We start from the raw sequence: 15,346 nt of genomic DNA on the forward strand, positions 1-15,346 counted from the left end.
AGGTCAAACCCCAATATCTGTCTCTGGGTTTTTATTAATCGTGCTACAATTGGCACCCAACATTTGGGGTACGAATTCACAAAAAAAGCCGCTTGCCTGAGGCTTTTTAGCTACTGGCATAGGCCAGAGCTAGACCCAAACCTAGCCACCTGGATTCAGGGGAAAAATTAGTGCTCCCAACTCCTACCTGCCCCAACTTAGCTTCCTCTCCTGTCAAGGGTCCTTTGCCTTCTACCTCGTTTGAACGGGTTCCCTTATTCACCGCTGTATACGCCAAGCTCGTTGTCCCTCAGGCCTCCAGGGATTCTCACCTGTCCCACATCTCTCTCGGGTTCTCGTGATCTAAACTCAAATGTTCAGACTTGCAATGACAAGCTGTCTACTCACACTTACTGAGACCTCTAAGTACTATATCCTTGACCCTGGTTTTATCTTTTTTTTTTTCTTTTCCTGGCATATGTGAAGATCAAATTCAGGATCAAACCTGAGTATGCCAGGTGAAAGCACTTTACTACTAAGCTACACCCACCTCTTATCCCTATTTTATTTTATTTTATTTGGTTTTTCAAGACAGGGTTTCTCTGTAGTAGCTTTGAAGCCTGTCCTGGAGCTTACTCTGTAGACCCGGCTCAAACTCACAGAGGACTGTCTCTGCCTCCCAAGTGCTGGGAATAAAAGCATGTGCCACCACTGCCCGGCTTATTCCTATTTTATTAAAGGGGAAAAAAAGATTATGAAATCAGCCAATGAACTGCAGAAATGGCTCAGTGTTTAAGAGCACTGCCTGCTTTTCCAAAGAACCATGGTTTGGTTCCCAGCATTCACACGGCGACTCACAGCATCTGTAACTCCTGTTCTAACTGCTGCAGTTCCCAGCATTCAAACGACCACTCACAGCATCTGTAACTCCTGTTCTAACTGCTGCAATGCCCTCTCTGGACTGTGGGCACCAGACAACACAAATGCAGTGCATAGATACAAACACAGGCAAGTCACTCATACACACAAAATAACAAAAGTTTATTTATTTATTTATTTTTGTTTTTCAAGACAGGGTTTCTCTTTGAGCCCTGGCTGTCCTGGAACTTGCTTTATAGGCCAGGCTGGCCTTAAAGTCACAGAAATCCTCCCGCCTCTGCCCCCCCTTTATCCCGCCCCATGCTGGGAATAAAGGTGTGTACCACCACTACCTGGCAAGAAAAGAATTTCTTAAATAACAATAATAAAAGAAATTAGGTGAGCTCATCCACCTGATCTTAAAGGGTGAACTAAGAATCTGATCCAGAAAATCTGGCTCCCAAGTCTGTGCTCCCAACCATTCCTTACATTATCCTTCAAAATAAGATCATTAAACATCAGCTCCATGATGGGGAGACTATGTGGTCTGCTGCTTCTCTTGATTCTTATTTTGTGTGTAAATGGGAAAAAGGTAGACACTGGCTCATGGGCAAGTAAACCAAAGGTTTCTACCTCTACAGAGTTCTAATGCCTGGAAAAGAAAGCACTTACTCGGAAAAGCCTTTCCACTTCAACAGGTACTCCACTTGCCCCTTAACCATGCGCCTGTCTAACACCTTCTCCACGACGTACTCCTCCTCATCCTCTGAGGAAGAACTGTCAGCTGTCCTCTTGGTTTTCTTTCCCATGTCGCACGTTGATTCACCTGAAGGACTAAGGCCACCAGGTTCCTGAGAAGGGGAAAGACAAAATGGTTACAATCCACGAGGGTTAAAACTGTCACTTCTTAATGGAATAGAGGACACACATCAACCGCATACCCTTCTTTTTGGTGTACAATTATTTTAAGACAGGGCTACAAATTTATTTTGTAAATGGGTCAATCCGCGCATTTCCCTAACAACAACTTCTCTTCAGATGAAAAGATCAAAATTATAAGATGGCACAATTGTTTAACTCCCTTAATTTTATATTCTAAAAAGGCAAATAGCATGGTATGTTACTCTTGACTGTTTCTGCATCTACTTGTGAGCCAGGAACTCAAAGAGAAATGTGGGAAACCTTCAATTAAAGGAACCAAGACAAAATAAAAAAAAAAAAAAAAAGAAAAAGAAAAAAGAAACCTTCCCCCTCAGAACACTGAAAAGTAGTTTCTCTGTACTCTGAGCAGTCCCTTAGCAGCACACACACCTCCTAGGCCATCTCTCACCACATTTCTAGGGACTTGGTACATTTTCCTTAAAATGCTTGAGCCTGTCCTTTCAGCGTGTTCATCAGCTCACAAAAGCCAGGCTAACAGCTCAGACACACTAAGCCTCCTTTTCAACAAGCTCATTTGGGAATAGAAAGAAAGAGCCGGGCGGTGGTGGTGCATGCCTTTAATCCCAGCACTCGGGAGGCAGAGGCAGGCGGATCTCTGTGAGTTCGAGGCCAGCCTGGTCTACAAGAGCTAGTTCCAGGACAGGCTCCAAAGCTACAGAGAAACCCTGTCTTGAAAAATCAAAAAAAAAAAAAAAAAAGGGGGGGGGATAAAGGGCAGAGAAAAAGTTCAAAGTTAGTCACTGGACTAGCCTGCAATTCCCAGGGCTCAACTAAACCAAATAGTTATGGAGGTACCTTGCTCCTTAACTGAAGTTGACTTTGGGCCAAAGTAAGAGGAGGGGAAAAGTCTGGCCCCAGCCTCTGCACCAACATGCAGAACACAGCGGACTATTCATCGCCCAGGAAAGCCAGGGCAATGTGGCACAAATGGAAACTGAGTTAATCTCAGAAATATGCATGTCAGGGGTATTCAACAGAGAATCTAGTTTTTAAAATTCCCACACTGTTGAACCACAGTCCTTAATCATGTTAAATGGCACCTATAGTCTGGATTACCAAATAGCAGAAATTGATATTTTAGTTGACTTCATTGTAATTTTGCTATAAATCTCTAAACATGTTTTTCAAAGCATTCCCATCCTGGCCAGAAAGTCGACCTCGGGAATAGAAAGGGCAACTAATTTCACAATTTTAAAGTCAAAAGAAGAAGAAGTTGTATTTATCAATTTATTTTGAATTAGTAACTTAAGAAACCCATTACAGGAATATAGTGTTAAAAATCCTACCTACAGAACTTATTAGCACTAAGTAGGCCAGCCTCAGAAATTGCTTGTATTAATTTTTGACCTATAATAACTTTATCTGAGAAGGCACGGGGGAATGTAGGTATAAGACTTTCAAATAATCTTTCCATTAATTTGGAAGACTCCCAGGCATCAAAAAATTATACACACACACACACACACACATATATGTATATATATATGGTTTATTTAAAATGAACAGCCACCGACCTCACCACAGACAGGAAATGCCATTTCCAGTGAGAGCACCCCACCCCCACCCCCACTCACCTTGGAATTTCCGTGAGCTGAGCAGTTTAGGTCAGAGCCAGAGCGCTGGGTTAAAACCAGCCCCATGTTGGAAGCATGCAGCTAAGCATTGTGGCTATGGCCTTCCCTGCCTCACCAGGGGAAAAAAACACAAGGATTTACATATGTGTTCTACAGAGGGAGGAAGATAATTTTTTTTCTTTATATCTTCATGCTGAAGAAAAGCCCTAAGTAGATCAATAGGGGGTTCCGTCCATTACCTACCGGATCGCCCCAGTTCGTTCTTTCCCTCTGGGCTAACAGGAGGGGCCTCCCCTCCCAGGTCTGGGGCTAGGCGGGTTGGCAGCTCCCCCGCCCCCACGCAGCTGCCTGGGCGCCACTGCGCAGCTGTCCCAGTCCGTTGCCATGACAACTGGCAGCCTCACTAGACTAAGAGGGAGAGGCGAATGAAAAAGTTAAAAGGCTTAACTTTCCTTTTCACTGCAGACTGGGTGGAGAAGTTGGCAGGCACCTCCCTCCCTCGGCCCCACGGCCAAGGCTTTCAGAGCTCAAGGGAGTTAGTTCTTTGATTTAAAGTCTAAAATTTAGGCTTATTCCTCTAAAAGCTGTGAATTAATCAATAGCATTTTAGGACCACCTAACAGGATCACAGTTCACTGGCAGAGGGGAGGGGCAAGAGTAGGTTCTCCTTACAGCAGACCAAGCAAGGCAAACCACCCTCATCTAGAAGCACTTTGGACAAAGCTTTTCCACCATCAGGCACTGTACAGTTAATTAAAATTTCTTGAGGGAAAGAAGCAACAGGAAGAGGGAGAGGGGAAGTATTTTAATGATACTATGTAACTTTTCTTGTTCGAGAGAATTACAACAGAACTAGAATCCAAAGACTTAAAACAATAGCTGGGCCTTATATAGACTACTGAGCTACATCCCCAACTCACAAAAGAACCCTTCAACTGAATTTACAGGTGAGAAAAATTAGTCCCTTAGTTAAAAAAAAAAAAAATAGGGTAAGCAAGTTGGCCACAGCCATTATGGTTAAATTTAAGTATTTTGTTAGTTATTCCTGTTAGTTTTTCTTGTGATGCTATAAAATACTTTTAGCAATTATTACCCCCTAATATATCACCCTAAATTAATAATCCCTAAAACCTAAGGAAAAGAGGACATAATAATAAAATGAGGCCCATTAACAGGAAGCTGAAGATCAAGCACTACTAACCACACAGCCGGTTCATGGCCACCCTGTGTCACATGAAACCAAGTCTCAGGAGAAAGAAAACCAGACTATAATACATAGTGTCCTTTCACCTGACTGGAACATTTTAGAGATCCAAAACTGTATTTGCTTCACATACAGAAATTTAAAATTTTGTGGTACCAGACCCTTATGCATGCTAAGGCTGCTTCCACAGGAGAGTACAGAAAAGGGGGTGTCTTTTACTTTGTCAGGGGCCAGAGAGATGGATAAATCAATGATTTTAAACACTTACTGCTCTTGTGGAGAGGACCAGGGTTCGGCTTCCAGCACCCAGAATACCTCACAACCACCTGTAACTCCAGTCCCATGGGATCTGACACCCTCTTCTAGCATCTGAGGTCAACAGGCATGTATGTGATATACAGACATATATGCAAGCAAACACTCATACACATAAAATAAAAAAAAACAACAAATCAGCATACCATAGAGATACATTACAACCATGTTTATGGTAAAGCTATCTATAACAGCTAAAATACAGAAACTAGGCAGCCAGCAACAGAGGGATGGGTAAATAAAATGCATATATGCACAGTGGAATCTTTTTCAGACATGAAGAATAAAGTTATATCATTTTCAGGAAAATAGATGTAACTAGAGATAATCATATAAAAACAAGCCAGTCTCAGAAAGATACAGTATGTTCTCTCAAAAAATATAGTTTTAATAGAAACATATAAAATCATGTATGTACAGCTAAACCTGTATGGGGAGAAAAGGCACTAAAAAAGAGGAAAAGAGAAATGGGAGGACAATATATCACATATACCTGTATAAAAACGTAAGAAACGAAGGCCTGCCTTACCAGGTGGTGCACACCTTCACTCACAGTACCCAAGATCTCTCAGTTTAAGGCCAATGGGTGGGGGGAGCTTCGAAAGTAGAAAATGGTGGTAATTCTGGCCATCAAACAGAAGTATCAGGGGCTGGGCAACAGCCTTTACATAGTTATTTATTCTCTCTCTCTCTCGTGTGTGTGTGTGTGTATTTGTGTTCCACCCAAAAGAGCGCATCTGTATCCCTGGTTGTCTTGGAACTCACTATTTAAACCAAACTGGTCTTGAACTCATACATCTCTGTCTGCCTCTGCCTCCTAGGTGCTGGGATTAGGTGTACCACTGTGTTGAGCACCATCATAGCCTTCTACATATGTATCTATATATCAATATCTAGATGGATGCCTGCCATGTCATGGTGTGCTTATGGAGCTGATTTTCTCCTGCTATGTGAGTTCCAGACATTGAATGAAGCTCATCAGGCTTAGCAACAGACTCCTTTACCCACAGAGCTATTTCCCCAAACAGTGTGGCAGTGTTCTGCGGTACTGCCATCATGCAAAGGTAGAAAAGAAAACTACCAGTAGCTCACAAGTGTGAGGCCCATCAGGGCTACAGTGATTGCCATAAAAACTAAAGAGGTCTTGAGACAATGGTTCAGTGGTTAAGAGCTTGTTGCTGACCTTAATGTGGATATTTCTCTTCGAGAAATATCTTAAAGTAGGGTGTGTGAAGCACTGATGGCCAGCAACCTTTATCACTCTCTTTCTCTTGTAGTTTGCAAACGGTTGTTCCGTTTAGAACAAACTTATGTCTAATCTTGTCCCCTAAATAAAAGCAAGAACTACTACTGATTTACCACTCAGCTGTCTTTATATATATGTTCCTGTGACTTGCATCACATGAGAATCTTAATAGTTCACAAACTGTTACCTTTTAGCTCTGAATATTTAGTGTTGTGATGGGCTTATAACAAACTCTTGACAATCATTTGAGAATTTTCATGAAACATTTAGCTGAAAGCATTTTATAATGTATAAGAAAATGTGTATCTCAAGAAACAACGTATATGGGAGACATTAACTGCCATTTTTGAGCATACTGCATTTTAAAATAAAGCTGCATATTTTTAAATGAAGTGTTTAACAAGGATTTATATTTTTTTGTTTTTTTTTTAAAAATATTTATTCATTATGTATACAATATTCTGTCTGTGTGTATGTCTGAAGGCCAGAAGAGGGCACCAGACCTCATTACAGATGGTTGTGAGCCACCATGTGGTTGCCGGGAATTGAACTCAGGACCTTTGGAAGAGCAGGCAATGCTCTTAACCACTGAGCCATCTCTCCAGCCCATATTTTTTTGTTTTTTAAGATTAAAAATAATTTATGTCTTCTCATATGTGAGATCTATGTCACAATGGTTAGATTTATGTAGAATAGAGCAAGGCATGTGTTTAAGCTTACAATAAAACTCTTAATGTGTTTAAATGTGTTCACTTACTGGCTGTCATGTATGCCTTTGAGATTTTTCTGCCTGTTTTGTGCAGCTGTCTAAATGATACTCCTACACTTACAAATACCATCTTGGTATCTATTTTCTGTCTCCATTAAATTACCCCCATTCTCTATTGAGAAAAACAAAAAAAAGAGCTTGTTGCTGCTCTTCAGAGGGTAAGTTCTCAGCACCCATAACTACCTGTAATTCCAGCTCCAGGGGATCTGATGTCCTCTTCTGGCTTCCATGGGCACCCCAAGCACACACACAAACACAAAAGCAAAAATCTTTTTTATTTTTTTTTTTACCAACTCTTTTCTTTCTTTTCTTTTCTCTTCTCTTCTCTTTCTTTTCTTTTCTTTTTTTGAGAACAGGGTCTGTGTAGCTCTAGCTGTCCTGAAACTCACTCTTTAAATCAGGATGGCCTCAAATTCAGAGATCCACTTCCCTCTGCCACCTGCCACTCCAGTGCTGGGACTAAATATGTACACTGTCATGCTTGTCCTCATCGTTTGTAATTAAGAAATGTTAAAATGGGCCGAGAGAGATGGCTCAGTGGTTAAGAGCATTGCCTGCTCTTCCAAAGGTCCTGAGTTCAATTCCCGGCAACCACATGGTGGCTCCCAACCATCTGTAATGAGGTTTGGTGCCCTCTTCTGGCCTGAAGACATACACACAGACAGAATATTGTCATAATAAATAAATAAATATTTTTAAAAAAAAGAAATGTGAAAATATCACTGGAGAAATTAAAATATGGTCAAGGTAGTAACTTGCTAGGCACAACTGATCTTGAACAAATAAGCTTTATATCAGATCTCAGTATCACTAAAATAGGACACACAGCTGGGAGCAACAGCAAAGGCAGAATCAGGGCCAGGTGGATTCATTGTTAAAAGCCAGCCTTGTTTACCGTGTGATTTCCAGGCCAGTCAGAGATACACAGCAAGATCTTGTCTCAGAAGAAAAAAGAAAAGAAAACCCAGGACTGGAGATAGCTCAGCAGTGAAGAACACCCACATCGTGGCTTTACAATATCTATAACTCCAGACCCAAAGGTCTGACACCCTCTTCTGACCTCTGCCAGCACAAGGGGTCCACAGACATACACATAAGCAAAACATTGATACATATAAAATAAAAACCTTGAGTAATAAATCCCCAAAGCCTATCCCATAAGAAAAGAGCTGAGTTTGTACCGAAAGCTGCGTCACAGGCAGCTCTGCTACGCGAGCCTGACCTCCAGCCCACAGAGTGGAGAGAGCACCAGACTACAAAGTTGTCTTCTGACTTCACACATTTGCATGTTGTGCATCAGTAGATACACATGTGCGCACATGCACACACAAACACACAACAGCGTACAAAATATTCTCGTTATCTACCTTTACCCTTATAAAACACCAGGAAATAAAAGGTTCAGATCTACTAACTCCCATTCATCTAAAGAACATGCTGAAGGACACATGAGTCAAGGCCCCTCTCTCTATGGGAAATGGGTTTTGTAACAGCTGACAAATCAAATTGGCCTGATGCCATGAGTCAGACTCCAACCATAATATTCTTTAAAGAATGGTGTACAACTGTCTTGTAAATCTACTGAACAGACTCAGATCAGAAGCTGGCAAGGATGACGACATAGTTCTGATGGAATATATCTTATCTTAACCTTGAAGTTACAGATCTGCTCAGGACCAGTAGTAAGAAATGAGAAATGCAGCCAGACATGGGAGGGGACATTATTCTTTTTTAGACAGTGCAACCCACTATATTAGGGTCAAATGAAACACAAAGCCAATCGGACAATTTAAGGCTAGAGCCTGGACCAGATAAAGCATCAAGGCTGGTGGTTCAAGCTGAGCCTGGAAGGGAGGCGCATTCTGGTATGAGAAATGAGATATGGCTGGCAGGATGACGAGTGACTAAAGCAGAATCCTGATACTATGGCAGAGCAAGAGAGAACGAGCCTTATCCTTATGGAAATCTTCATGGGAAGGGGTGAGAACCCTCTCACATTTCTAGAGAGCCTTTGAAAGGAAAACAGCCTTCAGTCATCTCTAGTAAAAGGATTATACACCATAGACTCAGCAACTGGAGTCCACAGGACCAAAAAAGAGCACCAGCAGACCTTCCTAGGCAAATTCACATTATAGGTTCCACAACAAGGGATGTGAACAGAAGTCAGTCCTGGAAAAACATCAAAGAATTTCATGGTCAAGCAGAGTCACACTGATTCCAAACCATTGACAAGGGATTCTTTTTTTGTTTTGTTTTTCAAGACAGGTTTCTCTGTGTAACAGCCCTGGTTATCCTGGAACTCACTCTGTAGACCAGGTTGGTCTTGAACTCAGAGATCGCCTGCCTCTCCCTACCGGAGAGTAAAGATGTGCACCACTACTGCCCGGTGACAAGGGATTCTTTAACGGAGGAAATCTTTAAAAATCATGGTGGTGGTAGAACACACCTTTAACCCCAGTACTCAGAGGGCAGAGGGAGAGGGATCTCTGTAAGTTTGAGGCCAGCCTGGTCTACAGAACTAGTTCAAGGACAGCGAGGGCAACACAGAGAAACTCTGTCTTGAAATTGCCCCCCCAAACAAAAATAGGTATGGGGGAGGGGACATACAGAAAGAAGAGAGGGAATAAGATTCAACTTAAGATTAAAGAAAAAAACACTTAAAATCCGTTGGTCCTAGTCAATTCAAAACAGTAGGTATAATGGCCAGCAGTCAGTATTAACTAATCACTGAACTAAAACCATCTGCAAAGTCCCTGGTGTCAGAGTCTGCTCCAGCCCCTCTACCCTATTTGCTACTTTTCAATACTGGCTGTCCTGGCTTTTTTTTTTTTTTAAAGGATCATGAAACATCATGTGCATTTTTTTATTACCAATTAAAGAACAAAAGTGATACGGATGATAACTAACTGATAAAATTCTTCACTGCATCATTCACCAAATTATTCAGAAGTGGTATCCAGATGGATTATCAATGAATTCTCCATTTCTGAATCACAATAAGAATTCTGTAAGCCAGCTCAGGATGACTTGGGATGCAGAGGAAGGAGAATCTCTGTAAGTTTGAGCCCAGCCTGGTCTACAAAGCAATTTCTCGGACAGCCAGGACTATTACACAAGAAGCCCTGTCTGGAAACACAAAAAAAAAGTAGCAAAATTTTTCCAGACAGCAAGCCCCAGCTAAAAAGCAGAGACAGAGAAAACACAGACAAAACTCACCCTTATCATACAAATTAAATATGCTATTGATCAGTGGCTTCCTCCCCTCTATCTCCTCTTCCCTCCTGAAAGGTTCTCTGTATATATACCAAGTATGTTGCCCTCCAATTTGCAGTAATCCTCCTGCCTCTGCCTGCCTAGTTCTGGGATTACTGGCAACACATCACTATACTCAAAGAGAAACCGCAATTTCTTCTCTAAGATCTTTGGAGTAGCTGGGCATGGTAGTATATGTCTTCAGTCCCCCAGTACTTGGGAGGCTGATGTAGAAAAATTAGCATAAGTAAGAGGTCAACCTGGGCTATTGTATAAGATCTTTCTCAAGAAACTACAAGTAAAACAAATTTTGCAGCTGATGTAAAGCTTCAGTTGTTGGTTACAGTCCTAACTTCTAAAGTGCTCTATGCAGACAGTCTTGAGAAATGAACAGATACAAACAGGCCAAAAACTGCTTGTGGTTTTTTGCTCTTTATGGATCTTGAAGTACCAATGGTTTTAGGTATGAAATACATACAGCATAAAAGTATTTTATCTTGCACTGGATTTATGATTTCTAAAGTATTGGTCATATGGCACTTTAATAAGAGCACAGCAGAGCTGCACACTACAATTGTCCGGGTTGGATCAGGTTTTGTTACAGGGCTAACTATCATTCTATCTATAACAGAAGCAGATGAACACCCAATTTAAGAAGAGTCAAAAGCTTTGAAAGTGTCTGTGTTAGAGACTAGATTTGCAAAGAATTGAGGAGGATTATCTGTGGCTATTAACAGCCCTATCATTAACAAACACACACAAACAACACAAATGTTATTACAGTAGAGGAAAGAGCATCTACAGATGAAGTGTCCTCCCTGCGGCTAGCAGTTACAGCGCATCCTTTTAAAATCAGACTAAGTGGCTGAGATTGAAGTCTAGTAAAGGGAATACTCAACATGTGCAAAGTTCTGAGTATAACCCCTAGAACAGCCCAACAATGAGAAGCTAAGGCACTGTTTCTATCAACCATATACTATACTACATCACTACTGGTTATATAAACATCCTGCTACAATGAACAAAGGAGTAAAGATCTTTATTTGGCTTTTGTTTTTGAGACAAGGTCTCATTTTGTCTCATCCTTTAGATGGACAACAATCCTGTTTGTATTTCCAGAGCACTGGGGTTACAGGTTATTACTCAGTTTCCTTCCTTTGTTCTTTCAGATTAAGACATAGACTACCTGTTAAAGGCCATTCTGTAATTCCACTGGGGATGTATGTGAGCCCTCCCCAAATCTGACCTTAAAAAAAAGAAAAAGAAAAAGAAAAAGAAAAAAAAAAAGAGTCGCTGGCCAGAAAATATAGATTCTCTGCATCTGCCTCCTGTTAACAAGCCCAGTTGACCAATATTTTCTTTTTGTTTAAAACAAAGAAGAGTTGAGGGTTAAAGATATAATAAGCCAGGTAGTGGTGGCACACACTTTCAATCCCAGCACTTGGGAGGTAGAGGCAGGCAGACCTCCGTGTGTTCAAGGTCAGTCTGGTCTACAGAGTGAGTTCCAGAACAGCCAAGACTACACAAAGAACTCCCCCCCAAAAAAAGATATATTAACATAGACTTAAGCACAGAAGCTCAGAATTGCTCAGAGAAAAGAAAGACAGCTTTAAGAAGCACATGGTGGGGGGTTGGGAGTGAATAAGGCATAATCAAGACTGGGTATGGGTCCTCAAGGGAAACTGACTCTGACCACTATTATTTTATAAATGAATGTGGATTACAATCTCAATTCTCAGAACAGCTTGACACATCAGTCTGATAAACTGGTATTTTTAGCAACAACACACAAATTCTTCTCTCAAATAAAGGTTATTTGAATTTTTGTTCCCCATTATTGAAATCTACTGAATTTCTCCTCTTAAATGTAAGTTGTAATGAAGTTTGGTTAGGGTACTGGGAAATTAATCCTTGGGCAGATACTGTATCCTCAACTGTTCCAGGATTTATGAGAAAGTAGAACTTGGCATCATTACTGGAATATGTTTTTCAAATGGTTCTTCTTAACAATTCTACCTCAGGAAAGTCCTATTATCTTAAAGCTCCACTCTCAAGAGGGTGTTAATTTCATACTCACTCCTCTTTTAATATGATGAAACATGAATTAATAAATCTGCCACCTTACAGACAGGCAAACACACAACCTGTGATTTCATCATAAATAAATCTTAAGAAAAATGGGCAACAAAAATGTTTGGGTAGATTACCATGAATTTATGCATATCACTTTGACAGATCATCTGAGGCCACGTATAGTGGTACACACATAATGCCAGTATTCTGAAGACAGTGGCAGATACATCTTTTCGAGTTTGAAACCATACTGGTCTATTCAGTGAGTTCCAAGTCAGACAGAGCTACACAGCAGACCCTGTTTCCAAAAACAAATGAACAAACAAAAAGCCCTCTGTCTAAATAAAACACTTTGTAATCATCCAACCTTGGAGTAGTGGTGTGCACGCTTTTAATGCCAGCACTAGGGAGGTAGAGACAGGCAAAAATCTCTGAGTTCAAAGCCAGCTCTGGAACAGCCAGGAATACACAGAGAAATCCTATCTCAAAAAAAAAAAAACACCAAAATATCAGTTTATCAGTTATAAAGCTCAGTCTTTTATCCTGGTGTTGTTTGCAGTTTTTAGACTTAAATAGCTTAGGGTTTACAAAGACCCCTTCAGGTCATTTCAACTATTTTAATCATCTATTTTTAAGGAAGAGCTATATATACTAATACAGGCAATTTAGATTGGCTCAATAATCTGCTTAGCAAAGACATTCAAAAGACATAAAAATTAACTTACATAACCATAATCTAAAATATTTCTACTTTAACTGCCGAGAATATTTATAAGTCTATATACTACAATCTGATTAATACATGTTGACAAGAAAGGAATCTTTACATGATTAAAGTAAGAAACACCTCAGGCTGTAAAACTTCCGTGGATAAAGAGAGCATTCCTTCAAATAGGGCACAATATGGTGCTTGGCTATCACCTTGGTGTATTTGCAAAATGAATTATATTGAAGTCATGCCCTACATTTTAGATAAATACAACCAAGCCAGTATTGAATTTCTTTCATTCCATACAAGCGTATCCATGGCAGCTCCTGGGCCATCAATTATGATCCTGACCAATTTTGCTTTGTGGCAATTTTAAAGCTGTTAAAACACACACAGTAATAGGTGATGATAGGAGGAGCAAACCACACCAGAAGTTACTGAACCTTGCAGGACTTTGCAATATTGACATTTAAGTGTGAGTTACTATGGCACAACATAATAAAAGTGTGCTCTACACTTCAAATATATTGGTAGTTAAATGCAAAGAGAGGCCACGATCAGATAAATGACCAAGAGGATGGCTGATATCAGACCACCTAGCTCTTCATGTGTTTTGATGTGTTATTTAAGCCAAGTAAGATTTTTCTTTTTGTCCAGTTTCCAGCCACATTCCCAATTCAAATCCTGTGCCAAAGATATGATTAATATAGTCATTCTGTTCCTTTTTGAAAACTTTAGCTGGCTGGGGATATTATTGAGAGTCTAGTAAGTATCAAGTACTGCATGGGCACTAAATCCACTGCCTTCAACTTGTAGGTTAAAAACATCAGAGTTTCTTCTTGGTTAAGTCAGTGCTTTCATAAAGGTTGCCCCCCAGACCTCCCAAAAAGACTACACGGGTTTTGGAAGCAGCACCTTAGATGCTAAGGGGCAGTCCACCTGTACAAGGCTGAGTATTCAATCCCCAGTACCACCAAGCCAAACCAAATGAGCAGAAAGGCAACATGTTTGTTAAACTAGTAGCAATCAGGAGGCTGAAGCAAAAGGATCATTGAATGTTCAAGGCCAGCCAAGGCTACATAGTGAGCTTCACCACAGCCTTGAGCTACAGTGTAACTGTCTCAGAAGGAAAAGGAACAGCTACTTAAAAGGTAACTTTACAGTTCTTAACTTGGGAGACAGAGTGAATCTCTGTGAGTCAGAGGTCAGCCAAGGCTACACAGAGAAACCTTGCCTCCTCAAAAAATTAAAACAAAGTAATTTAACATTTTTTTTAAACTGGGGGCTGGAGCATAGCTCGGCTGTTAAGAGCAGTTGCTAGTCTTACAGAGGAATAGGATAGGTTCCCAGCACTCAGCAGTCCACAGGTGAAGACAGCTAGAATACAGCAGAGTGTCCTGGTAACTATAGCTCCAGGCCCACTCACATCCTCTTCTGATCTTTGCAGGCACCAGACAAGCATGTGGCACATATACATACATTGGTGCAAAAACACTCATATACATAAAATAATAAGTCTCATTTTTAAAACATTTATTTATTTGTCTATCCTTGCAGATATATGATATGGGATTTTTCCCTGTATGCTATGAATATGTTTTATTATCATTGGTTAACAAAGAAGCTGCTTTGGCCTATGGCAGGGCAGAATATAGCAAGGCGGAAATAACAAGCAGAGGTAGAGGAGGAAAGAAGGTGGAGTCAGGAGACAAACGAGTAGTTGCCAAAGGAGACAGATGCTGGAACCTTACTGGTAGACCACAGCCTCATAGTGATACACATATTAATAGAAATGGGTTAATTTAAGATGTAAGAGTTAGTTAATAAGCCTGAGCTAACAGGTCAAACACTGTTGTAATTAATATATTTTCTGTGTGATTATTATTCAGGCCTGGGCAGCCAGGAGACGAACAAGCAGTCTCAGCTCACAGGTATGTTTTTGTGGGGACACCTTTGTGTCATTCCTGTGGAGGTCAAAGGACAATTTGCAGAAGTTGGCTTCTCTTTTCACCATGTGGGTCCCGGGATGGACCTCAGACCATCAGGATTGGCATTGGGTAAGTGCCTTTATCTACTTATTGCCAAGTCCAAAGGCACCTAAACAACAAGGTATCTACCACTACTAGAGATAGAGCAGACTAGCCTCTGCCTCCAGAATTAAATGCCCTGTCACCATGCCCAACCCAAAGGCAACTTCCTAATACTGGAAAGATGAAGACTGTAATAAGTAAATTAAAGATGAAACTGAACAGCTCACTTAACCTTAAATGTCATCACTGCTCTGGTCTGCTGTGGGGAGTGAGAAGTGGAACAAAGCAATTTGGGTTTCATCAGACATGAAAACATGGGATGGGTTCTCACTTTGTAGCCTGGGCTGGTCTCTAACGTGCAACAATCCTGCTGCCTAGTCCTCCTAGGATGAGAG

The 15,346-nt window shown here is 40.8% G+C and overlaps 1 protein-coding gene across 4 annotated transcripts in view; it reads right to left on the reverse strand.

The window, feature by feature from the left end:
* Window positions 1-15,346, reverse strand: part of Cbx5 (chromobox 5) — a 41,953-nt gene that overhangs the window by 19,673 nt on the left and 6,934 nt on the right. For 2 of the 4 annotated variants that reach the window (XM_048449699.3, XM_048449700.3), the window contains exon 2: window positions 1,510-1,688. In XM_048449699.3, the coding sequence (XP_048305656.1) occupies window positions 1,510-1,646 (137 nt within the window). In that variant the 5' untranslated portion in view covers window positions 1,647-1,688. Of the gene's footprint in view, window positions 1-1,509; window positions 1,689-3,353; window positions 3,553-3,596; window positions 3,668-15,346 lie in introns of those variants that run through there. The other 2 variants (XM_085678681.2, XM_085678679.2) reach the window with 2 other exon arrangements.

The sequence above is a fragment of the Myodes glareolus genome, chromosome 19, assembly GCF_982192425.1.
Source record: "Myodes glareolus chromosome 19, mMyoGla1.1, whole genome shotgun sequence".
Classification (NCBI taxonomy): domain Eukaryota; kingdom Metazoa; phylum Chordata; class Mammalia; order Rodentia; family Cricetidae; genus Myodes; species Myodes glareolus.